General features: G+C 55.5%; 1 protein-coding gene across 1 annotated transcript; it reads right to left on the bottom strand.

Annotated features, from left to right (window-relative positions):
- On the bottom strand, positions 1–25,852 carry RHBG (Rh family B glycoprotein). The gene is made up of 13 exons (XM_032398338.1): positions 25,775–25,852; positions 25,053–25,109; positions 14,602–14,687; positions 9,886–10,003; positions 5,136–5,322; positions 4,515–4,665; positions 4,248–4,395; positions 2,697–2,863; positions 2,277–2,414; positions 2,024–2,157; positions 1,534–1,655; positions 558–631; positions 1–375 (listed from the first exon to the last, which is right to left on the bottom strand). Exons 1-13 carry the CDS (start codon positions 25,830–25,832, stop codon positions 307–309), a joined length of 1,509 nt encoding a protein of 502 aa, XP_032254229.1. The 5' UTR covers positions 25,833–25,852; the 3' UTR covers positions 1–306.
- Positions 25,853–25,964: the final 112 nt, after the last annotated feature.

The following is a 25,964-nucleotide window of genomic DNA, read 5'->3' on the forward strand; positions in this document are numbered from 1 at the left end:
GTGCGGGTGGTATTTATCACCCCGACTGCAGGGCCTGGCGCACACTTCGCTGTAACTGCCACGTCAGATGCCTCGCTAAACAGGCCCCGAGGGGTGGTGGTGTGTGGGGGGGGGCCTGTGAGTTCTCCCCCGACCTCTGCCAGGTGCAGCCCCCCATCTCCCCACCTTCCACCGCCCTGCCCCCAGAGCCGCAGACACTCAGCCTTTCTTGCAGCAGGAGGGATGGCAGCTAGAAAGGAACTTCCCTATGGTAGCCGGTACCATCTTCTAAAAGGAGAGCGTCCTCTCTCGAGGGCTGGAAGCAAGTTAGGCCCGGGTGTCTGGCTCCTCCGCCCTCAGGGGGCCCTGGGCTTCATCCTCATGCTCCCCAGGCACCTGGAGGGCAGCGGTGGGGGAGCAGGTGAAGGGGCAGCTCCCGGGGGGCTGAAGACCACAGCTGGGGGGGAGGGGGTCCCCCAGAGGAGACTGAGCGAGCCGGAAGGAAAGAGGCAGGTGGGATCCTAGGAGGGGAGGCCGGGAGGGAGGGCTCGGGTCTGAGGGGCTGCAGGCATGCTCACCTCCCAGTAAACCTGGTCCTCATAGCACTGGGGGTCCGGAGGGGAGCCCAGGAAGGGCAGCCTCAGCAGGAGCCCTGGTGGGGGTAGGGGAGGGGGTGAGGGGCTGGGAGGCATGCGGTCTCCACAGGACACCTGCCACAGACAAATCACAGCTGGATTTGGGGAGCACCTACTGTGCACGGGCCCTGTGCCAAGGGCTCAGCAAGGCCCTTCCTGAGCACCCACCGCAGCCCCGCAAGCTGGACCTGACCCCCAGGTCACCGTGAAGGAACGAGGCCGGAGAAGTCCAGCGCCTCGCCGGTTCCTACAGACAGTCATGGGCCCACTTGTGATGCTGCCGCAAACACAGTTCCTGAGCTTTCTGTGGCCTCCTCCCCAGGAGGGGGGCAGGCAGTGTTGACTGAGTAAATAAGGAATGACATGAGGGAACGAATCCAATCTCGTTGGGCAATGAGAATCTGGGGGGGAGAGCAGGGAGGGGTGGGGACACTGAATCACAGGTTTTATTTTGAAGGCCACGAGGAGCGAGGCCAGACACCGGGAAGGACTGTCTGACCGGGCATCACTGGGCAGTCTGCGTGGGTGGACGGATCTGTGTTCCCAACCCCCCACCCCACCCGGAACAGAGCTCAGCCGCCCCTCCAGAGCCTCCCCTGAGGTCGGGCTGCCCTCTGGTGGGCGGAGCGGGCAGTACAGGGAAGCCCAGATCCCGAGAGGGACCCAGCTCGGCCCCTAGCGCGCCCCCACCTCCTCTGCGCACCAGAGGGAACAGGTGCCCACTTCCAGACGAGGTTACCCCTGAACTCTACAACCCCAGCCTACACTTGGCACAAAGCAGGTGCTCAATGATTATGTGAGCAAATGAACGTCAGGGAGGTGGGATCCGGTGGCCCTTCCCTCCCCCCCACACCCTCCTCTGTCTTCTGCGCCCCCCGGAGCTCCTGCCAGCCCCCCACCGCCAGCCAAGGTCACTCACCTCCGAGGCCCCCCCCCACAGAAGCAAACGTCAGTGTGACAAACAGCCCGAAGAGTTGGTGCATGGCCTGGGACGTGGTGGTGCGCTGGCCCGCGGCGACGAGCGGAAACACGCTGTCTAGGCTGCAGGGAGAGGGGGTGCTGGGGACCCGGGGCTGGAGAACCGGGTCAGCGCACCAGCGCACTGCGCTCCTTGCGCAGCGGCCAAAGGATTCACGGGAGCCCAGAACACCCTTTCACCCTCATGGGCCCGCAGACACCCAAACGCTTTTCAAGACTCAGTCTGAGGATCACTTTTGCCTGCCATCTCCTCTGACCCCCGATGTGCAAACTGATCCTAAGGGTGTTATCTCTTCCTGTCCTTATTCATGATGAACGAATGAAAATAGACACTGCTTTTTGTGTTGGTCCACAAAAGGAGGAAGAGAGTGAGTGAGGTCACCCCGGGGGGATAATGACCTCAGGGAGGGTCAGGGATGGGGAGGACTCACCCTTCTCCATAAGCTTCATGGGTGGCCAGCCCAGCCACGAGGACCCCCAGGAGGGCTCCCAGGACCCCAGGCATCCCATGGAGGTTGTGGACACCACATGTGTCTTGGACTTTGAATTTCGCCTCAAGGATGGGCTGGAGGACAGGACACAGTCATGAGTGCCCCTCCCCCCTTCCCCCCCAGCTGGTGGAGAGGTGGGAGGAAAGGCGCTGAGGACCCCCTGCTCTGCCCAGGGCCTGGGAGGTGTCTATACCGTGAAGAACTTGTACCCCAGCGTGGAGACTGTCCCAGCCAGGAAGCCAGCTGCCAGGGCCCCAAAGGGTGTCAGCATCATTTCACCTGCTGTCCCCACCACAACCCCTCCGGCCAGTGCGGCGTTCTGGATGTGGACCTGGGGGAGCACAGGGGAGGGGGGCATGGGAGGCCCTTCCAGATCGCACACCCAGTCTGGCCCCACCCCGTCCACCACAGCAGCATCTCCTGCTTCTGGAAGTCCCTCTGTTATTTGATCTCTAACTCTCCTGCTGTCCCGTGGTCTCCTCCTGGGAGGACCCCGCACATCTGGGCCCCGGGCCTGTGCCCTGTCCTGTTCCCCTGGAAAATGGGCCTCCTGGGTCTCAGATCGCTCCTCCCCCGACCCATCCCTCGGCCTTTCCTCGGCCTCCACCCCTACCATGTCCAGCCGTCCATGCTCCCCAACCAGGGCCGACAAGGCAAAAGTGCCGAGGGTGCTCGCCGTCAGGGAGTAGTATGTGTTGAGGGCTGTTCGGTGCTGCCCGTCCCCCAGCGTGGTGGGCGCAGAGTTGAAGCTGGGCCAGAAGATCCACAGGAAGATGGTGCCTAAATGAGGGGCAGGCCGGCAGGGTGAGAGGCAGCCGGTTGGCCCTGAGCGTGCTCGGTGTCCTCACTCGGGACGTGGGGCTAACACCCCCCAGAGCCGGGGCCACAGAGGTGACGTGTAGGAAGTGCTCAGCCCATGGCCTAGCGGCCACGAAGTGCTCAACCAAGGGTACTGAGACAAGAGCCACTCCCCCGAGGACCACAGACGGCGGACATTTTCTTGTTAAGCATCAGAACAGGGAAGAAAAACAGGCCAAGGGCACGACATGTCAGGCACCAAACTGGGAACTTGACATTCATATCAGGGAAATAACGTGCTTTAAAGCCTCACCCACCCCCTGGGGAGGTGGGCCCTGCAAGGTGCAGGAGGGGGCCTCTGCTTGTGGGGCACCAGATGGACAGGCCTGTGCGTGCCGGGGGAAGAACCCGAGGTCCATATGTCCTGCCTACCCGTGTGGGGTTCCCAGGCCGGTCCCGGAGGGCGGGGCGGAGCCAAGGGACAAGGTGAGGGGAAGGCTGGGGACCCCATAGGGTCGGGAGGCTTGAGAGACTGCCCCTCTGTCCTGAGTGGTCCCGGGTGTGCAAGGTCACTTCTCCCTGCAGCCCCACGGTCTGCGGTGGAATCCAGCACACTCACACATGTGTCCTCTGAGGGGCGAGCAGGAGGAGCGAGGAAGAGGCAGGGCTTCCTGCCTGGAAGGAGGGGACAGAGGAGAGCTGGGGTGTAAGCCTCCTGGGGAAGCACGCCTTCTTTGGGGAGCCCCCGGACTTCTAGCCAAAACATCCACCTCATTTCACCAAAAACCTGGAGGTGAGCAAGAAATACAAAACCAGCCTCTCTTTTTAGTGTGGGAATGGGCACTTTGGTCATTATTCAGGACCACCTATGAAAAAATAAAATCTCAATATCCTTTCCTGCCTCGTTTGTGAAGGCAGAGAGGGGGGCAGAGGCCCAGGTAGGGGCACATGCTTGGAAGAGAGAGTTGGTGGGAGTGGTCAGACCCAACTGCTCCCAGGAGGGACCTGTGGGGGCCTCTGGGAAATCGCCTGGGGGGCAGCGAGAGGGGCAGAGTCCTGGAGGTAGGAGATGGGGAGAATGGCAGGGGCGGCTGAGTCTGGCTTCTGACTTGGGGTGGGGGCTGAAGGGTTTTAAGCAAGGATTGGTGCAGTCAGACTTGGTTCAGAAAGGCCCCCCCAGGAACGGGTGTGGGGCATGTGCATACCCCAGGGCTGAGTTCCAAGAACCTGTCAAAAAAACTGCTGGCAATGATGAGCACAGATGTGGGGCTCTTGGGACCCCAAGGACTGTAGGCAGCACCCCGAGACCTCGCCTGGAGGTGGTCCTCTCTGCCCCCCGCCCCCACCCCACCCAGGCAGGCCTCACCAATCATGGCAAAGAGGTCGGAATGGTAGACGGAGCCCTGGAGATGCTTGCTTTTCTCCAGCTGGGGCCGGTAGAGGACCCGCGAGAGGACCAGCCCGAAGTAGGCCCCAAACGTGTGGATAGTCATGGAGCCTCCTGCGTCCTTCACCTGGGGAGACGGAGCGGAGGTGGAGGGGCAGCCCTCCGCCACCCCCTGGCCCCATGCTCTCCCTGCTCGGGGCCTGGCCCTGACCGTCCCCACCCTCACCCCAGCCCCACCCAACTCACCCCCAGGAGACTGAGGAGCACAAACTCGTTGATGCCAAACAGCACGGTCTCCAGCAGGGCCATGAGCAGCAGCTGAGCCGGCCCAGTCTTGCCCAGGACGGCACCAAAGGAGATAAGCACAGCCCCAGCACAGAAGTCTGCGTTGATCATGCTGGGGAGGCGGGATGGAAAGGTAAGAGGGGCGGGCGCGGGTGACTCTGCGGGGCTGGGTCAGGGCAGGAGGCAGGGAGCCTAGGCGTCCAGGCTCTTCCCTGGTAGGCGGGGAGGGCTCACATTGCCTTGCTCGGGGATGAGGAAAGCATTTTCAGGGAGGTTCTGTGACATAGAGAGCGAAGCCCACAAGGGGCGGAAGAACCAGATCCTGAACCACCAGCGCCTCCGAACCCCATCCTTCTCCAGGAAGCTCCATCCGCCCAACAGCTCTTGGGTAAGAAGGGGCTTAAAGGAACGGGCAGGTGCGGCTGAGTGTGTGGGCGGCCGCGGGAACGGGCAGCGCCTGGGACACATGCCCTGCGGGTCAGGGAGCCGCCAGACGGGGCTGGGGCTGGCTCCCCCCGCCGGGCAGGGGCCTCCCAGCCAGCCCAGGGCCGGGGAGGAGCCGGGGAGGCCACCGCTGCCCACCTTTCCACGCTGACGTGGATGTGGCCCCGGTGCATGGAGTGCAAGAAGCCCTGGACGAGCGTGGACCACTGCAGGGCAAAGGCGGCCAGGAGGAAGGTGAAGCCCACGCTGCTGAAGCCATAGCGCTGCAGGAAGGCCATGAGGAAGCCGAAGCCCACGAAGACCATGACGTGCACATCCTGGAAACCTGCAGGGGACATTCAGGGCTGCTCCGGCCTCCACCCATCCCATCAGCCACCCTGCCGAGGGGGGCGGGCAACTCTCACCAGCCAGGGCCGCCCGGAGGCTGGAGCAGAGCCTCTGAAACTCCCCAGCTGTGGCAGGGCCTCCCAGCCTGGGTCACCCGTGCAGAGCCAGCCGGCTCGGAGCAGCGGGACCCAGACCCTCCCTGCTGTCCCCGTGTTGGAGCCAAGCCTTCTGCTCTCTTCTCTGGCCTGTCCTTGGGTCTCTTACACCTGCCCAGCGCGAAGTCCTGCCCAAGCTCTCTCCTGCTACGGTCCCTGCCCCTCCAAGCTCCAAATCGTCTCCCCCTTCGGGCTTGGTCCAATTCTCCGTTTCTGCTGGAAAGTCCTCCTCCACGTCTAACATCCATCAGACTTCAGAATCCATGCCTCTCCATTTTGAGGATTTTAAACTTTTTAAAAATAATTTGTGAAATAGCTTTATTTATTTATTTTTTTGGAAATAGCTCTAATTGTGAACAGAGATTTCCTCGGGGACGGGAACGGAACGGAGGGGTGGGGGCGAGGTGCTGTTGGCACACCGGGCTATCGGCGAGCCCCGGATTTGTGCGATATGGAGGCTTGGGAAGGAGGGTTCTGCTTTTCCGTGCGTTTCTTTCTATAATCTGAATATGTTAATTTTATAGATGAATTAGTTGAATTTTTTTAAGTGTCGATGAGGTTCCTGGACAGGGAGATCGGAGCCTTTCTGTTTGCTCTCTATGATGTATGCGTGATAGACGAGGCTAATACAAATCATCTACGGTGATGCTGGAAATGAGATACGTACAGGGAGTTCGCCTCAGTGTCCCTGTGTTCTGCACCCCTCCCCCAGCCTCCGTGTAAATAGGGTTTGAGACGTGACCTAGTGAGACCCTCAGCCCGCCTGGCCCTGTGCTCTCTGCCTAGAGTAATTCCGTGCTGTATCTTTGGCTTTAACTGAGAAATGCTAGAGAAGGAGTCTCATGAGTGCTGTCAGAAGTCACAGTGTAAATAAGCTATTGAGAAACAGGGTCAACTCTGACCCTAACCCCCCCTTTTGTAGTTCCACGTGAGAAATTTCTCTTGGAACTTAGTGCTGGCAAATGTCACTTGCCCCAGGAAACCCAGCGGCTTTCCCCGCATTCCCGCGACAGAGCTTTACCAGGACCTGGAGTGCCAGGCCCTGGGGACACGGCTGTCACCGCAGCCCCTGTCCCTGCCCTCATGGAGCGTGCAACACAGACCTCAGGGACCCAGGGAACCACTCATGCGAGCCTTCCTAGCCTCTGATGAGAACACATGATTGATCGTATTTCCCTTTTCTCTTGGCTGCCTGGAAGCTCGGAGCCACACTGGCCTCGCAGCTGGGACGACTGAGGCACCCACTACTCATTACTGTTCTTCATTATTTATGTTCTGCTTCCCTGCTTTTCTTTTCTCGTACTCGTCACATTTTTGTTGTAAATGACCTCAAACCTCTAGTAGAAAGAGGCAGATCATAAAGGGAAAAAAATTACGGTTTTTGTTTCATCTGAAGAAGCACTGACAGGCCAAAAATGTATTATTGAACTGTAGAACGTGACCCGTAATTTCAAGAGACGCAAACTTCTTTTTGCTTTTTTGTGCTGGGTGTGGGCTGACAGGGAACGTGTTTGCAAGCCCCTGGCAGAGAGTTGGGCTGGCGCTGGAAGCGGAGGTCTGCAGCTCAGCTGCCATGGGGGGTAAGGGTCTGGAGGCCCACTGGCCTTGCTAAAAGTCCCCAACACCGTGCCACTTCTCCAGCCCTGTGCACTCCCGAATCATCCAGCTCTCTCTTCCTTCTCAGATCTTAAAACCCAACAGAAAAGGAGAAGCATCACCTATAAGTCAGCCTGCAACCTAAGTTCTTTGAGGCCTCACTGTCTGGCTTCTTTTCTTCTTGTGCAAACAGTAAAGTTCTTTTGTCCAAGGACAGCAGGACAGCAAGGTGGCTGGGTTGCCAGGCTCTGGGCCCCTGACGTGCAGAAACTGCCCCGGAGCTTGTCTTAAGTGGCAATAATATTTACATCTCCCACCCTGGGCTTGTTTTCAATCAAAACTCAGTCCCTTGACCTTTCAACTGGAGTCTAAACACTAAGAAATCTCCTTCACTGGGGAACATTCCGCAGACTGTCCATCGGCTGTGGCCTCCAAACCCATGCACTTCTGGTTGGAGAGAAGGTAAAAGTCCCCTAGAGATACCCATTACCCTCCCTCTTTCCCTACTGCCTCTCCCCGACCCACTGGATGGCTCCTGAACAAAATAACAAGGAACAAGGGGACCGTTAAAGCTGGATTGTGTGGCCACGGACAAGCCACTTAACCTCCTGAGCCTTGGTTTCCTCATCTGTAAAGTGGGGCTATAAACATGAGGAGCAGAGAAAAGAGAATGGTGAGCTGGGGAGGCCGCCTCCTCTCACACTCTGCTCCCTTCCGCCCTATTCTCCTATTAGAGGTCACATCCCCCTTCCCCCACGTCTTCCAAGAAGATCCTGATTCCATCGATCCTAAACCCCTCTCCCCGAAGGTAAGGTCTCAGAGGCGTGTGACGCAGGACCCGTCCATACTGCTTCCTTAGACTCTTTCTCGTGGTTGCTGCTGTGTCCCGTCAACCTGTCTTTTCTCCTCTTTCTTATTTTCCATGACTTGCCTCATGGGACAGGAGGGGCTTGCGCAGCTGGGCAGCCAAGAGCCCTGGATCTAGCCTGGCTAGCTGGCTAGCCCCATGACCTCTCTGGCCGTCTCTCCACATCTGAGGGCCCTTCCTGCAGTGAGAGGCCAGACAGAGCCTCAGAGCAGCCGTGCCCTTGGCACTGGCTAGTCCCACAGCCCCACACCAGCTGCAGAACTCCCTTTCATCTCCCGAACCAAAGGGCCGTGGCTACACCTCCCTCTGGCCCTGACCCCTTCCCCTGGACTCAGGGGCAGGGGAAGACCCGGCTCATCAAAGCCCCAGGCTCCAGAGACCTCACGCTTCCCTCCACCCCGACCTTCCCCCACACCAGGGTCCCAAGTCCACAAGGATAGAAACCTAGTGCAGCAAAGAGGTAGGATCCCCACTCCATTCCCTTTACTGCAGCCCAGGGAGAGCTGCATGTCCCAGGAGAGCCCCCCCGCTGCAGCAGAGGGGCGACAGCCTGGGGCGTTTCCGGGGGAACCTTCGAGGCCTTGAGTGAGGCCCAGGGGAGGAGCAAATGCGGGGTCCTGGCAGGGAGCCAGGTCAGACACTTGGACAAGAGCTTACTTCTCTCAGCCTGGGGGCTGTTCCCTCCCAACTCTCTACCTGTCTGGACAAATGCACCCCCCAGGAGTCTGCCATCCCAGCCTCTGTGGCTTACCTTGTGCAGACAGGGCTGACGTGAAACACGGGAGGGAGGAGCTGCAGACCCTCTGCCGAGGACGGCTGGGGGCCTGGGGGTCTGGGGGTCTGGCAGTCTGGCACTTCTTGCTCAGGCCCAGTGCCTCTCATCCTCTATGTCCTCAGCATCGGGAACCTCATTGTATCGGGGTTGGGACTGGGAGAGGGTCAGGTGGGGACAGCCTGCCACCAGCTCAGCATATGGAAAGCAGGGTAATGACAACCTGGAGTTTTATAGGAGACTCACACTCTGGGCCTTGTTTGAATGTACATCCCTCAAACTGAGGCATCCTTCTCCCCATTGCCCTGATGGGGAACACTGAGGCCGAGAGAAGTCCTGCCCAGCAGTGGTGATGAAGTCTAGAGATCTGGTATCTTTGGTCCCAGCTGCCCAGGGCCTGAGCTGCAAGGGGGGGCCCCAATCTCTTGGGAGAGGCTCTGTCCCCAGCAGGGGATGTTGCTTGGGATGCTCGAGTCCTAGTCCCTGTTCTGCCACTCACGCGGTGGGCGATCATGAGCAAGTCACAAGCCCTCTGAGCCTCAGCTTCCTCCCCTAGGAAATGGGCTAATGACCCTGCCATGCTTCCTTCACAGGACCGGGGGCCGAAGCTCCGCGGCTGTGCTCCGACTCTGACTCCAGAAGGGCCCGTTTTGAGTGGCTGGGGAGGAAATGCCTGAGCGCCACGAGTCTTGGCTGCCTTCATAGCGAGTACCTGCCATTACCACTTTCTGCACACCACTCCCTACCTCCCCTGCCAGGGAGGATTCTCTTTCCTGTGATCAGGGTGGGGGCCCTCGAAAGGCAGTCTCTGGAACAGCCCTGCAAAGCCCAATTAGGCCAAGTGGGAGGCGAGACGGGGAGCACTTCAAGCTCAGATCTGGGTTTGAATCCCAGCTCCCTCAACTCCGACAGCCCGAACCTTACCCAGCCTCGTAATCTCCTCGCGGCTGGGTTTCCCCATCTTTGTCTACTTCACGGGCTAAGTGAGATCATGCATGTGCCGCCCTCAGCACAGTGCCCGGGACACCGCAGACACCGAGAAAGGCTGTCATTATAAATCTGGGGCACCCTCCTCCCGGAGCCAGAGGGGTGCCCTCCTGGGGTGGATACAGACCCCGAGACACCGCGCACCTCGGGCTCTTTGCTCCCCGCGCCCTCACCCGCACTCACTTGGGTAGCGAAAGTAAAATTCATTGTCCGCGTTGCTGTGGTTGCCCCAGCGCCAGAGGGCGGCGTCGGTTTCGTGGTTGTAGCGGACGAAGACCGCAAAGAGGCTGGCGGTGGCGCCCTGGAGGAGGAGGCACAGCAGGGGCAGCTGCAGCCGCCGGCCCGCGGCGCGGCGGGCGGACCCGGCCATGGACAGGGCCTTCCAGTCCGCGGCTCCGGCTCGGGCTCGGGGCGCACGGTGCAGACGCTCCCGGGCAGGGCGGGCAGCTTCCCCCGCAGCCAGGCCCCGCCCACCAGGGCCAAACCCAGCCCCACGCCGAGGCTCAGCCCCGCCCCCAGAGCCAGGCCCCTACCCCCGGAGCCGGAGGGAGGCCCACGCGTAGACTCAGCCCCGGCAGGTGCGGAACCAGGGCGGCGAGGGCCTGGGCCCAAGGCCTGAGGTGGGGCAAGGGCCGGGCGGGGAGGGGGCGTCAGGACCCCCAGGTCCTGTCTCCCTTGGCCCAGCTGGCCCTCGCGCTGTTCGGGTTGGGACAGGTCCTTGGAGATGGCCTGTGACCTGCCCTGATGGGGCACAGCTGAGGGACCTGGTGAGAGTGGGGGGGATGGGGGAGGACCCTGCCCCTCAAACGTGGTGTTAGTTTAGAGAGTGTTTCCCAAGGAATAAGAGGCTGTTTAAGGCCTGGGCCTGGCCCCTCCAGGGTTAACACCAGAGACAGTTGAGGGGTTACTCAATCTTTTCCCAACTGAAAAAGCCAGATGGAGAACGGAGGTAAAGAGGCGCTGTCCAGGCATTGATGATTAACCCGGCCTCAGCAGCAGAGTCTCTCCCCTGGGCCCCAAGCCTCCTAGGCCTCCCACCACGCCCAGCAGCTGGCCAGGCTGAGAGCTGGGCTCCCTGCACGCCTGCATGGGTATGAGGAGACCTGGCCTGCCTCAGCAGCTGGAAAGAAAGGAAGCTGGATGGAGAAGGGTCTTCTCGGCCCGGAGTCAGGAGCCACTTGTAACACGAGCAAGGTCTACGTCGGCCGGGGTCCAGGTAGAGAGAGACGGTAAGGACACAGACTGACTGACGCCTACTGAGAGCCAGGCTTTGGAGATGAACCACATGAGCCCTCCCTCCAGGAGCCACTGTGCAGTTGGCAGACCAGCACCTAGGAGGGAACTGAATTCGCAGTGGGGTGAATGTGTGACCTTAGGAGGTACAGAGGCCATGGGGGCCCAGGAGGAGAGGCAGTAGAACCCATGGCAGCGGGGATCAAGGTGGGCACAGACATGAGCTGCTTCCTGGGAGGTCGTGTCTGCAGGCAGTCTAGAAGGACAACCTAGAAATTGGGCAAGCAAAGAAGGAGGAAGGGACATTTCAAGAAGGGGACCTGCAAAGACAGAAGCCTGCCATGGGAGTGTCCAGTGTGTTCAGGGACTGAAGCTGGGGCGGGGGGAGTCTAGAAAGGCCTTGAAAGCGCTGCTGAGGCGCGTGGCCTCTACCTCGTGCGCGTGGGGCCCCTGGAGGGCTCTCACGGCTGGATGACCCTGGCACTATTGGTTCTGACACCTGCGGGCCACAAGGGGCTTCAAGGAAGAAAAGCTGAGGGGTGTCTCAATGGGGCTGGTGGGAGGGGAAGCCCTCCGTCCACCCTGCTGCCCAGCCTAGTCTGAGGGGGCTGTTGTGTGGGAGGGGCTTCTCGGTGTTTGCAAAGAAGTACCAGACCCCTGTCTGAAGGAAGAGCTACCATTCCCAGAGGATGTTGTCTAGGCTCACAGCAACCAGCCACCCCCCAGAGCAGATGCAAAGTGGGGCTCCTGCCAGCAATGCGGAGGGACAGGGGAGACGGTGCAGTCCCTGACCCTCCTCCTTGCTTCCCCTTCTGTCTTTTGTGCAGTTCATCTCCTCTTCCCTTCCTGCCATGGGCTTTAGCCTCCAGCCTAGCGTGGACTCTGGGGGACAGCTGGATTCTAGCTGTCTAGCTTCCTGACCTAAGTCAGTGCCCAGCCAAGCAGGCCTGGAAGGGCAGGGGTCAGCCTCCGTGGTTCGGCTCCCAGCAGGCCAAGCAGGCTCTCTGGCCTTCAGTGGCCCCTGGCCCTTGGCCCAGAGGCTCTCTGTCACTACTTGGTCAGCAGGAAGGCTGTTTTCTAGCCCCTTCTGCAGGGGTTGGGGGTGGGTGGGAGATGTCTGGTCAGCAGCCTTTGGATAATGATTCTTGGACAATTTATCTGGGGTATCCTCCCAGGCCCAGCCTTCTGCCCCAGGGATGCGGCTTGCTTTCTAGGCACTGTCTGGGAGTGGGGGCCACTCCAGGTTGTCCAGGCAGGGTCTGGACAGGCCCTACAAGGGGAAGAGCCCTCATAAGCTGAAGAACCAGGGAGAGCAAGAAGGAGTGGGCTGGGCTCTCCCAGCATCTTCTGGGAGCCTCCCCTCTCTGTCTCACTTGTTGTCTCTCTTAGTTTCTGAATGCCTCTGGATCTTGGATTCCCCCTCCTCTGTTGTTCATTCATGCATCCAACAACTATTCGCTTAGTACCAACCCTGGGCCAGGGCCTGGGTCTATGACCCGAGATTCTAATCAACATGCATGGGTGGGTCCTGGAGGTCTAGAGGGACCTCCACTGGATCTACTGGATGTCAGGAGGTCTAGAGGGAACCCCCAGAAGGGCCAGAATAGCTGGGCCAGCCTGTGGAGAGTAGACACCTGGGCAACATCTGTTTGCCAACCTGTATGGAAAGATCATTATATTTTAATAACTAGAGGTACCAGCTTGGTACTACCACCCCTGGTCCAGCAGAGGGCAAGATCCTGACAGTCCTCCCCTTCTGAGGGTCCCCCCTGACAGGCCTCCACCTGTGAGGACTCCCCTGGCCCACCACCCAGAAAGAAGAGGCTCCATCCAAGTGACACGTCAGGGTCCCTGCCCTCCCCCTGCCTCCTCTGGGCCTGGAAGCTCTGGTGGAAGGGGGGGCTCTGTTTCTCAATCCTCCCTCCACCCACACCTCCCCCGAGGGGCCCCTGAGTCTGTTACCAGCTCCCATCCTGCCGGCCGGGGTCTGCCCCATCTCGGACCTCCCTTCTCCAGTTCCCACCCGTGACCAGCTGGGCGCCTGGAGGGTGGCCAAGGGGACTGCCGTGGGCTGCCTGCCCTGGCCTGGTATGGCCCGGCGGTCTGTGGGGACCGAGGCTTGGGTTACTGAGTAACGCGGGGGTGCATGCAGCTGCTCTCCACGGGGGTCACCTCCTCCTGGCTCCCTGTTCTCTCGGCTCAGGAATCCCCAAAGCCACCTGGCTCCTGTAGCTCCCTGAGCTATTCGCAGCATCATGGGAGCCAATGGGAGACAAGTGGCAAAGCACCAGAGCCTGTAAGACTCGTGTTGGTGCGTTCCTTCACCCTCCACAGCCCAGCGGGGCCCCGGGCAAGTACTGAGTCCTCTGGGTCCGTTTCCTCATCTGTAGGAGCGGTTTCGAGGAGCCCCAGAGTGGACGTCGAGTGCTGGCGTCTTGTAAGCTTCGGCAAGTGTGGCCATCAGTACTGTCTGGAGTGATGACTGACTCCAGCACACCGTGGGGCACACGGTGACTCGGGACAGCAACAGGCGGAGGGGCAGTCTCCACGCATGCTCCTGTCGGAACTGGAGGGGGTGAGCAGTGGGGGCCAGGGGCCTGGGACGAGCACATTCCAGAAGGGCCATCCGACCAGCATCCCCAGTGACAGGACAACTCGTGGACAGAGGAGATCCGGGGAAGGGCAGAGCCCGCCTTCATTCCTCAAACACACTGAGCACCTGCTGAGCGCCGGGCACTGTGCTCGGGGCTGGGGGGCGGCTGGAGAGAGACCGAGCCCCTGCCCTCAGGGGATGTAAGTGAACGGGCAGGATCAGGCTGCGGAGGGCTGTCCTGGGGACAGGCCGGGGGCACTAACCCGTGGTGGGGTGGTCAGGGAAGGCTTCCAAGAGGAGGTGATGCTTACTTTGAGATCTAGCCTAATTTCACAGCTGGGGTGGAGGAAGGGGTTCCTTTTTGTGCAGCGCTCTGGTATGAAGAGAAAAGAGGCTATATTAGAGAGCTCCTCGACGCCCATTTTCTGGGGCTGGACGAACTGCAGACCTCAGACCCTCCTGAAGACCACAGCCACTGCAGCGCCATGTAAAACATTGCTGTATTTACATACACAGCATGGTGAAACTTAGACATGGCTTTCTCTGCCCAGGGCCTCACCATCTTAGTGTGCACATAAGAGACTGTCAGATCGTTTTTGCTTAAGCTTCCTTCATCTGTAAAATCAAAATGACAGTACCTTGAAAAAAGTTTGTCAGGAGGCAATGATCTCAAGTCCCCAGTTTTTTTCATGCGTTTAACACTCTACCTGCATTCCTGTGACAGGCCAGGTGCTGTGCCGGATTCTGGGGTTCTGGGGGATTTCCCTGACACTCCGCCGCCCCCGCACGGGACAGAACCGCACTCTGTTCTCAGGACGCCAAGATGGAGGAGACGATGTCTCAGTTGCTAAGGCTTGACAGCAGCCGTTTCCAAAGTACAATCCTAGCCTTTCCTGCTGGGGGTCTGGGGTGAACTCCCGACAGTAAAAGTGTTGGGAGACAGCAAAGTGCAGAAGGTAAGGGCATATTGGAACGTGGGGACATAGGTCAGAGTCTCAGCTTTGTCCCAGAAAGATTTTGCACAAGTTGCTTACCAAGCCTTGAACCTCGCCTGTTACAGGGAGAGAACTCACCTCCCAAGGGTTGTTGTGAGGATGAATGTCCATGAAGCACGTGACCCGCAGGGTGTCCTCAGCAGCAGAGCTCATGGTAATTACTGCTGTTAATAAGGAAACACGCAAGTAAACGGTATGGCCATTTCTTTGCCTTCCATTCCTCCTGCTTCCTGCCTTAGGGGAAATCTGTGCACTGCTAGGGAGGTCTGGAGACTGGCCCTCAGTCCTTAGTTTTGAGCACAAAACGAAGGGTGTTCATCTAATCCTCAAGTGCCTGAGTGGGGCCCCTTAAGAGAAAAGCCAGGAGGAAATGTGGGGTGCGGGGGCAGGGGGCTTGCTCAGGGGAATGGGTCATGTGGGTGTGACCACAGTTAAAGGGGCGGGGGACAGAACACCACGTGTCCCCCCGGCTTCTCTTCCTCCCAAGTGCTCCCAAGGACTCCACCACCACCACGGAACCAACCAGAACCACAGTCCATCCCGGACCAGCCGGGAAAGCTGGCTCACGTCCTACTGCTTCCCCCTGCAGGGAGTCCAGGGACTCCCTCTCCTAGGCCAGCCCCATGCTCCTTGCCAGTCTTCCCCAAACATGAGTTTTAATGAACACCTCTCTTGTCTGGAAAGGGAGCAACTGAGCAGAAATGTTCTTCACATATGACCCAGGACGGAACAACTGTAGAGCAGATTTCTGCCCAGGGCCTGGTGGGGGACGTCCACTGCAGGGCGAGAACAGCCGGGATGGAGGTGGTGAGGTGGGTCCCTTCCATCTGACAGGGGCTGCTGGCTCTAGGAAGCTCCTGGCTGCAGAAGAGGGACTGGACTGGGCCGTGAACACCGGAGAATTTCGCCTCATCTAGTGCACACTTAGGACGTGGGCTGCTGCTCTGGGTCCCGTCCTGCAGGCCGGCCAGCACACCAGGCCCCTGACACACAGGCGGGATGTGAAATCTGGAGCTCCTGATGCTGGTCGGCAAAGTCATAGCTGCTCAGCCTTTCGTTCATAGCTGTTTATTGAGCCACACTCTGCAAGGTCAAGCAGGCCTGGCTTTGCCCCTGGGGACACAGCAGTGAACAAATAAAGACACTGACTTTGCCCTCAAGGAGATGCTTTCCTAGTGGGGGAGACTCAGGAAACACACACAAATAGCTATTTAAGATGCCCTAAGAGGTTTGATGTAGACAAGGCTGAGCGAGAGGATGGAGTGATGGAAGGGAAGGGCGTGTGAGGCCAGATTGCTGGGGAAGGCCTCGGGAGACACAGGAGATGCAAGCAGGAAGCCAGAAAGGGGCTCCTACAGACCCCTGGGCGGAGGGAACAGCAAACGCACCGCCCCTGAGGTGGAACAGCATGGAGGGCAAGGCGGCTGGTGTGGTGAGCAAGGAGGCAGTGCAGGGAGGCGTGGGCCAGACACGTATCACTCAAGGCCCTGGTAAGGAGCGTGACCTTCCTGTAAGGATAATGGGGAGCAACCGAGGAGTTAAGAGCAGAGGAATAATATGATCTGATTTACTACTTCATTTTTTTAAAAGATTTTATTTATTTATTTGACAGAGAGAGAGAGACAGCGAGAGAGGGAACACAAGCAGGGGGAGTGGGAGAGGGAGAAGCAGGCTTCCGGCCGAGCAGGGAGCCTGATGTGGGGCTCCATCTCAGGACCCTGGGATCACGACCTGAGCCAAAGGCAGACACTTAATGACTGAGCCACCCAGGCGCCCCTGATTTACTATTTTAAAGGACCTTCTGGCTGCCCAGGGGGCAGGAGTGTAGGGATAAGTGGAAGCAGGCAGCCAGTCGAGAGGCCAGCACCACAATCCAGGCAAGAGCCAGTAGTCATAGTAACATGGAGAAGACAGAAGCAGTTGGGCTCTGGGTAGATTTGGAAGCTAGAACTGACAGGGCTTACTGAAGGACTGGACATTGGTGAGAGAGAAAGGAGTCCAGATTCACGTTTTGCATGTGGATGTCCAGTTGTTCCAACACTACTGAAAAGACTATCCTTTCTCCATTGGATTACCTTTCCTCCTTTGTCAAAGAGGAGTTGTCTATATTTATGTGGGTCTATGTCTGGGCTCTCCATTGTGTTCCATTGGTCTACTTGTCTAGCCTTTCACCAATACCACACTCTCTTGACTAGTGCAGCTTTATATGAAGTCTTGGAGTCAGGGATCATCTCCAAGGTGCTCCAACTTTGTTCTTCAACATTGTGTTGGCTATTCTGGGTCTTTTGCCTCTCCATACATACCTTACAATAAGTTTTTCAATATCAACAAAATAATTTGCTGGGATTTTGATTAAGATTACATTTAACCTATAGATAAAGTTGGGAATGGGGTGCCTGGGTGGCTCAGTAGGTTAAGTGTCCTGACTCTTGATCTTGGCTCAGGTCTTGATCTCAGTGTTGTGAGTTCAAGCCCCGCATTGGGCTCCACACCCAGCGTGGAGCCTACTTAAAAAAAAAAAAAAAGATCAAGTTGGGAAGAACTGATGTTTTATCAACATTGAGTCTTCCTATCCATGAACATAGACTATCTTTCCATTTAGCATGACTTAAACTTTTTTTTTTTTAATTGAGGGGCACCTGGGTGGCTCAGTTGGTTAGGTGACCAACTCTTGATTTTAGCTCAGGTAATAATCTCAGGGTTGTGAGATCAAGCCCTGCATCAAGCTCTGAGCTCAGTGCAGAGTCTGCTTGAGATTCTTTCCCTCTGCCTACCCCCCCCCCACTGGCTTTCTCTCTCTCTCTCTCTCAAAAATAAAAATAAAGGGCACCTGGATGGCTCAGTCAGTTAAGTGTCTGACTTCAGCTTAGGACGTGATCTCATGGTCCTAGGATTGAGGCCCGTGTCAGGCTCCCCCCTTAGCAAGGAGTCTGCTTCTCCCTCTTCCTCTGCCCTTCCCCCCACTTATGCTCCCTCTCTCAAATAAATGAGCAAAATCTTTTTATTTTTTTAAAGATTTTATTTATTTATTTATTAAAAAGATTTTAAATTTTTTTTTTTTTAATATTTTATTTATTTATTTGACAGAGAGAGACACAGCGAGAGAGGGAATACAAGCAGGGGGAGTGGGAGAGGGAGAAGCAGGCCTCCCGCGCAGCAGGGAGCCCGATGCGGGGCTCGATCCCAGGACCCTGGGATCACGACCCGAGCCGAAGGCAGACGCTTAACGACTGAGCCACCCAGGCGCCCCTATTAAAAAGATTTTATTTATTTATTTGACAGAGAGAGAGACAGCGAGAGAGGGAACACAAGCAGGGGGAGTGGGAGAGGGAGAAGCAGGCTCCCCGCAGAGCAGGGAGCCCGATGCGGGGCTCGATCCCAGGATCCGGGATCATGACCTGAGCCGAAGGCAGACGCTTAACAACTAAGCCACCCAGGTGTCCCAAGATTTTATTTATTTGAGAGAGAGAGAGAGAGAGGGAGAGCACAGAGGAAGAACCAGACTCCCCACTGAGCAGGGAGCTGGATACGGGGTTTGATCCCAGGACCCTGAGATCATGTCCTGAGCCTAAGACAGATGCTTAACTGACTGAGCCACCCAGGTGCCCCAGCAAAATCTTTTTTTTAAGATTTTACTTACTTATTTGAGAGAGCACAAATGGAAGGGAGGGGCAGAGGAAGAGGGAAAAGCAGGCTCCCCGTGGAGCAGGGAGCCTGATGCGGCTAGATCCCAGGACTCTGGGATCATGACTTGAGCTGAAGGCAGACGCTTAACCGACTGAGCCACCCAGGCACCTTGGGTAGTTCTATTTTTAACTTCTTGAGGAACCTCCATACTGTTTTCCACAGTGGCTGTACCAGCTTGCATTCCCACGAACAGTGTAAGAGGGTTCCCCTTTCTCCACATCCTCCCAACACCTGTTGTTTCCTGTCTTGTTAATTTTAGCCATTTTAAGCGAAGAATTCTTTTTTTTTTTTTAAAGATTTTATTTATTTATTTGAGAGAGAGAATGAGATAGAGAGAGAGAGCATGAGAGGGGGGAGGGTCAGAGGGAGAAGCAGGCTCCCCGCTGAGCAGGGAGCCCGATGTGGGACTCGATCCCAGGACTCCAGGATCATGACCTGAGCCGAAGGCAGTTGCTTAACCAACCGAGCCACCCAGGCACCCGTAAGCGAAGAATTCTTTATCCAGCAAGGCTGTCATTCAGAATGGGAGGAGAGATGAAGAGCTTCCAGGACAACAGAAACTGAAAGAATATGTGACTACCAAGCTAGCTCTGTAAGAAATATTAAGGGGGATCCTGTAAGCGAAGAGAGACCCCAAGAGTCACATAGACCAGAAAGAAACAGAGACAATCTCCAGAAACAGGGACTTTACAGACAATACAACGGCACTAAATTCCTTATCTTTCAATAGTTACTCTGAATGTAAATGGGCTAAATGCTCCAATCAAAAGACACAGGGTATGAGATTGGATAAAAAAAGCAGGACTCATCCATATGCTGTCTACAAGAGACTCATTTTAGACCTAAAAACACCTCCAGATTGAGAGTGAAGTCCTCTTCTTAATTATTGCTTTCTCTCCTCCTCACCTCTGCATCCCAACCCAGCTCTTTCCCCGCATTCCATAGGAAAAGAAGGCCTCTGTGGAAAGAGGACCCAGTCTCAAGAGTAACTTGCCAACACATCTGTAAGAAAGTGACGACCCAGTGTGGCTCACGTGGCTAAGCTCACCTCATGTGTCCTCTTCTCAATGACTGGAAATTTATGGCTGGACTTGACCCCTCACTAAAGCTAAACTGACTTCCCAGTAGAGAAATTTACAGATGCTGTGTCTTGGTGTGTCAAGTTCGAAGCTGGTAGTCAGTCGTTCTCTGCAGTGTAGCTCAGATTCACCCACTCTGTCCTGAGGACATTACCTGTCTTCATTTCTAAGCCCTTTATCCAGCCCATGGTAGTTTCACATCAGATTATCAATTTATGCAGGTCTCTCAAGTGCCATTCTCCCTCCACCCCAAAATGCCTGCCCATGTTGTTTCTATGACCTTACACGTGCCCTGCTGCTATTGGAAAGCTTCCAATGGCTCTCCAGTGCCTCAAATAAAATCAGAGCTTCTAGTGGCCGCCATTAGTACAATTGCCCCGGGAAAGCTACCTGGTCAGTTCTCAGCTGCTCTCCATTCTACCTCACATCCTATATCCGGGGGGGCGGAGGGGGGAAGCCTCTTCTCCTAATTTCTGATGACTTATTCTCCTACCTCAAGGTCTTTGTCCAAGCCTCTCAACTGACATGAAACCACCTTATTCCATCTATCTATGCCCCGCCCCTTCATCACGTGGCACCATAAGACCACTTCCTGCGGCCAGAGTCCAAGATGAGTCCAGCTGCCTCCCCCTAGCAACCCCCCTCCCCCTCAAGGCCCCTCCAAGGACCACTACATTTTGCAATGAATTATCGGTCTTAGCTGCATTGTTAGACAGTAAATCCCCAAGATGGTCTTTACCGTGATACATATCCCCAAGTGCCTTGTCCAGTGCTTTGCACCCAACCAGCACTTACTGTGAACTTGTGAACTAACCAACCATGCGCAGAATACCTATGCCCAGGTTCCACCAAGAGTTTGCTGGGGAGAACGGAGAAAACATACACAGTAACTTTGTTCCACAATTCATTTACTGAACTGGGGCAGGTGATTTAACCACAGATTGCGGGATAAGGCTGGGAGAGAAGAGTTCTTGCTTCCCTTCCCAGGGGCCAGCTGTGTCATGGATGCTTGTAAATTTTCCAAAATAGCCATTTGTTGTTGGGCGAGCTGGGTCTGGAGCTGGAGATTGGCATACATACATTCTAGGAGTCCCAGGCATTCCTTGGGCTTGTGGTCAACTCCTGAAGGGAGAGCAAAGGAGGTGCAAAGGGGACAGGAGACTCTGTAACTGTACTGGGGTGGGGAGGGCTCTCATCTTTCCCGCACAACTCGGCGCACACGTACCTTTGCTCGCCTGTCACCTACCCGGCCACCCTATTTTAACTGGAAAACCATCACTGGGATTTGATACCTTCGTCCCTTGCTAAATTTTTTTCCCATAGAATTTATGATCATACAGCATGTTCTGTGATTACTTATTTGTTGTTGAAGTCCCTCTATAGAACGTAAGCTCCAGGAAGGCAGGGAGTTTTGTCTGGTTGCTCACTGTTGTATTCCCAGCACCTAGAAGCATGCCCTGGTGCCTAAGTATTCAAAACATACTTGACGAGTGAGCGCAAAGATCCGACTGAGGCCCCAGGGATGCCTCAGCCTCCTTACCTGACACAGTGTCGGATCAGCGGTGACCTGCAGCCCCTCCTATTGCCTCATTTCAACCAGTCTTGCTGCATTAGCCCAATTTTTTCTAATGTTTTCAACGACATTACATGCAGCCAGCTCCTAGGTAACTTTGGGAGTCATTTGCCTATTTTTTGTGTATTTATCGGCCTTGACTTCTTTGTTAAACTCTGAGGTCAGCACACACTGTTGTCGCGGCCGTCTAGCACCTGCTTAGGCTCCCGCCAGTATCCTCAACGCCCACTGATCTCCCCGCAGGAATGTGAATAACTGAAATGCGACAAACTGAGCTAATGCCTACCATTCCCTTCCGTAGCCACATTTTAACTAACAACACTAGCAAACAATAAAATTTTCCTTTCGGTCGCCTAGCCTAGTAAAAGTGCTAATAAGGAAACCAACACAAATTGGTAGAATCGGGAAGAAAATGAAATCAGTAGACCTGAATAATCAACAAGCTGCCGATGACCCAGAGTTGGCACCAGATCAACGGGAGAAAGCTCAGGCCTCTTCCTCCATGCAACCCCTCCCCATCCTGCATGGGGTCCATTTGGGGAACCTGCCCTGCATCCTTACCTGAGGGCAGCTTTGTGTTCTGGATGTTCAGGAAAGTGGCCGGTGGGGAACTTGCTTGAAGATTAATAAAGCTAGGGGAGGGTTTGGCTCGACAAAGAGGCACAACATTACTTTCCTCTTTGGCTGGAACAAAATCAGAGGCAACTATTCAGAGTTATTTCTAACAATTTCTAGCCTTTCTAACTAGATCTCTGCATTTGGCCTATGAACACAGGTGCCAAGGCCCTGCCCTTAGTAGCTCCAACTGAAGTTACATAAGACAAAAAAGAAACCATAGTGGGAGTAAGGGAAACCAAGCAGGGATGGGTTCAGCTCACACCTGACAAGTGCTCATGGGCGTGTGCCACATGCTTATTCCTGTGCTAGACACTCGGGCGTCACAAGACCTCGAACTCGTGGTTTCTCAGGTACTATCTCTTTGGGAGACAAATAGGGCACTGACGAAATGTGATATATATCCACCTAAGGACCTAAACGATGCGTCTGACAGTCTGGGTGAAAATGAGACCTTTATTATTACTAAGATTTATTTATTTGAGAGAGAGAATCTCAAGCAGACTCCATGCTGAGTGCGGAGCCGGATGCAGGGCTCGATCTCATGACCCTGAGATCATAAGCTGAGCCAAAATTAAGTCAGATGCTTAACCGACTGCGCCACCCAGGCACCCTGAAAATGAGGTCTTTTATCTGAGTTATCCAAAGTATGTTATTTGAACATAGAAATGGATGCTTTTGAAAAGCTGCAAGAGTTCAATATGAGTACGATAGAGAAGAGTCCAGGCAGGTAGAGGATATTTATTGGACCTTGAACACAGGGCGCTTTTGATGAGTGGAAAGATATTTCAAGTGGGAGAAAAGAGGAGCGCAGGAGAGCAGGATAAGCCATGGAAAGACCCCTCACAACAGGGAATCTGAGACTTCAGGCTTTCTCTTGAATACAATGGAAAGCCATTGAGCCTTTTAGGATTAGAAACAATGTGATAAAAACTGTATTTTGTTAATCTACAGTTATTAAAATGGGCTGGATGTGAAAGAAGTTCTTGATGAGAAAATAACCCTTGGCAAAAAGAATTAAGTTAGAAGGAAAAATGGATTTGTAGGAAGGTCATGAGTTCTACAGAAGACATACGCTACTTTTGTCTAGTGAGCAACACTTCCTCTGGACAACCACTCTCCCCAGGTTCCAGGCCATAGTGGCGGGACCACACCAGGCCCCGCTCCCCAGGAGGAAGGGGCGTGTGAGACAACACAGGCCAGCAACAGTATCTCAGCCTCCTTGGCAACTGTGAGTGATCCAAGGGGTAAGCACAACGGGCAAGGTGGGAATCCATATATGGATTCTGTTGTCAAAGCAGCTTGCTTTCTTCTGATCTGCTGTGCTGGGAAAATGTAAAGTTGGGGCAGATGAAAGCTACTGAATTTGGCCAGCATGCTGTAAGGAGCAGATACAAGCAAGAGGGTACAGACAAGAGCATAGGAGAGAGATGGACTGACAGACAGCTTTAGGCACTGTGGCCCCCAGTACAGTCCCTGAGGCCCCAGCTCTTGCAGGCCTTCTTCCTGGCCTGTGACCATCTCAGCCTCCCTCCCAACCGCACAAGCCTCTGAATTTCCTTGTTTACTCAGGGGAGTCTGAGTTGGGGCCCCATTAGATTAACATAAATCGTATTTTGGACATACTAATGAGTGGAGACTAGGCAGTCCAGGTAGAAATACCTACAAAAACAGGCAGAAGTGGCACTGAGCTCAGGTGAAAGGTCAAACTGCCAGGCCAGCCACAAAGAGGGGATAAAGAAACGGCAAAAACAAATCAGCTCTCCTACAAATCAGTAAAAAACTGAGAGAGAAAATGGGACCTTGGGGAGCTCGTCCTCAGGAGTTTGGAAGATGAGAAGGAAGCAGCAAAGTGTACAGAGAAGCGATGGATGGAGAGGCAAAGTGGCTGGGCCTCTGAAGGAGCCTGCAAGTCACTGCCAGGCCAAGGTCAAGGACAGAAGAACTGAATCCACTCATTCTAGGAGACAGCTAAGTGCCCGTGAGCATCCACCCGTGACGATGCCACAGCAAGCCAACACACGTGGTGGCGGCTCTCACGGAACTGAGAGTCCTGAGGTGCAGACCATCACTAAGTGATCGAGCATGCACGTTACTCCACTCCAGAAGTGCGAGAGAGCACCCAACCTAGAACACATCTGTGCAGCTGGGGACTGTGCTCCCCGGAAGCGATCCTGTCTCTGCTGGGATTTGGAGGATGAAGGTACAGGACGGCTGTCTTCATGGAAAACAAGCCTGGGGGCAGAAGTGTGACAGGTAGGTTATATGAAGGAAGACGTCGTATTCTTGTCCTTAATTCCAAGTGCAACAGAGGTGTGGCCCGGGGGGGAGTCCTCACACACAGGTGCCAGGCTGAGGTGCTTTCTACTTGGAAACTCACTGGGCCTACGAAAATGGAAATCTGTTTTATTCCCTATTACTCCTGGTGAAGGAAATCTGTCTTGTAGGGTTTTTTTTAGGCTGGGTTTGTGGATTTTCCAAGCCCTGCTACAGGCCCTCCATCTTCTTTTCCCTTCATCTCATCTGTCATTTGATGGCTCGTGCAGAATGGTAAGGAGACAGAAGCTGAAACTGGGGTCTCGAGATTATTTTCACCACTGGAAAAATTTAACTTTAACTTCCATACAAATGCACTTCTCAACAATTCAGGCCCATCCTAGGTACAGGAGGATACGTTTTCTGCCAGGCTGTAAGGTGTGAAGGTGTGAAGAATACTTGCACACAATGCATACAGGAACCACACCTCTGACAATACAACAGAGGAGGAGGCTGGGGAGCAGCAACAGAAGCAGAACGTAGAAAATAACAGTAAAGGGTGCTTTACGCACACTGTTTCTCACAATGACCCTAAGAAGTAGGTAGCTTTCTCCATATTTTATTTGAGAAAAGTTTAGTTGGGAAATTTGCTTAAGATTCCACAACTAGCCACGTGGCAGTGCTGGGGTTAAATCCGGGCCGGGGGACTCCACGGTCACGTTCTTTACCGGTCACAACATTCTGTGAAAACAGGTGGTCGATTATGTCTAAGCTGTGACCTAGTCGGCCTCTCACATGGATGGAGTCACCTACTCCCCGTGGCTGGGCTCTGGAGTCAGTCCCGCCCCAGGCATTTCCCTGCCCGCTGAGTGGGACCGCCCCCCTCAAGCAGAGTATCTGTTTACTCTGGTCAACACTGTGTCTCCTGGAACCCCTGCACAGGAAGTCTTGTTCTAAGTAGTAAGAGGGGAAACAAAGGAAGAATAATGTATTCACTCAACATATCATTGAGCAACTATTATGTAACAGATCCAGTTCTAGACATTGGGAATACAGCAATGTTCCCATCTATTTATTTATTTTTAAAGTAAGGTTTACGCCCAACAGGGAACTTGAACTCCATGACCCTGAGATCAAGAGTCGCATGCTCTACGGACTGAGCCTGCGGAGAGCCCCAAATCCTAGAACAGCTACAAATACTTTCCAATCAACGGAGAAAACGGGAAAAAAAATACATACAGGCTAGAATGACTTTCCCAAATTCTGAGCACTTAAGGTCTGGCTTTCAGGGGAGAGGGAGCAGGGCCTCGGACACACACCTTTTCCGTTGGGAGGGCTAGCACGCTGCTCCATCGGGACACCAACAGGTGTGCTGCCTGGGGAAGAACCACAGCGTTACACGACCAAAAACCCGTGCTATTACTTTACTACTGACAACTTCTCTCCAGCACATCCGGGGCTGCGCCAATTTGGGGAGGAAGAAGTGTGAAAGAAGGTACTGTTCTGTTTCATGACCAGATATAAGGGACTGTTGAGTTGTTCGTGCTCTCATGATCCCTTCACTAGGTTGGAAAACAGACGTCTGTTACTATTGCTTCTTCTTTTCTGGACAAAGTAGTCATTTAACTAAGCCCAAACCTTAAGAATCTCGCACTAACAGGGGTTCCCTCCACTTTGTCCTCCTACCCCACCAGCCCTTTTCCTGCCCTGCGAGGTAACTTCCACATCCTGGCTCCCCATCATCTCCAATGGGCTGGCAGTGGAGCGCAGGAGGAGGGCGCTGGGGAGCCGGCGTGGAAGCCGCGGGGGCGTGCCCCGGGTAGGAGACCGGGCGCGGCCACCGCTCCCAGCGTCTGCGGGTCGCACCTGCGTAAGGAGGGCGAGGGGCGCGCTCGGGGAGAGAAGGGCTCTGCCACCCAGCCGGCCCCAGAGACCAAGCTCCCAAGGCGGCCCGCGCCGCTATTCCTCCCGCAGCTAAGGCTGGAAAGGGACCATCGCGGCCCCGGAGGACCCGAGACGCCGGCCAGCTCAGTGACCTCACCTGCGCTGTTACTCGAAAAGCCTCCCGCCCGGCACCCACCCTCGTAGTTGACACACATGCGCGGTGGCGCGCCGGCCAACTGCCCCAGCCTCCGCGCTTGCGCCGACCTGCGCGCCGCACGCGGCCGGGAGCGGCCGCCCTACTGCGCAAGCGCCCGCGCCCTCCCCGTTCCATCATCGCGCGCTCTCTA

Source organism: Phoca vitulina, unplaced genomic scaffold (assembly GCF_004348235.1).
Source record: "Phoca vitulina isolate PV1807 unplaced genomic scaffold, GSC_HSeal_1.0 scaffold115, whole genome shotgun sequence".
In the NCBI taxonomy this organism is placed as follows: Eukaryota; Metazoa; Chordata; class Mammalia; order Carnivora; family Phocidae; genus Phoca; species Phoca vitulina.

Coding starts and splice junctions, on each gene's coding strand:
- RHBG (XM_032398338.1), bottom strand. CDS start 25,832: ATGTGTGTCAACTACGAGGGTGGGTGCCGGGCGGGAGGCTTTTCGAGT. Junction 25,110..25,774: donor CTTTTCGAGTAACAGCGCAG/GTGAGGTCACTG, acceptor GTTCTTCCCCAG/GCAGCACACCTGTTGGTGTC. Junction 632..1,533: donor TGTGGGGGGGGGCCTCGGAG/GTGAGTGACCTT, acceptor TACCCCCACCAG/GGCTCCTGCTGAGGCTGCCC.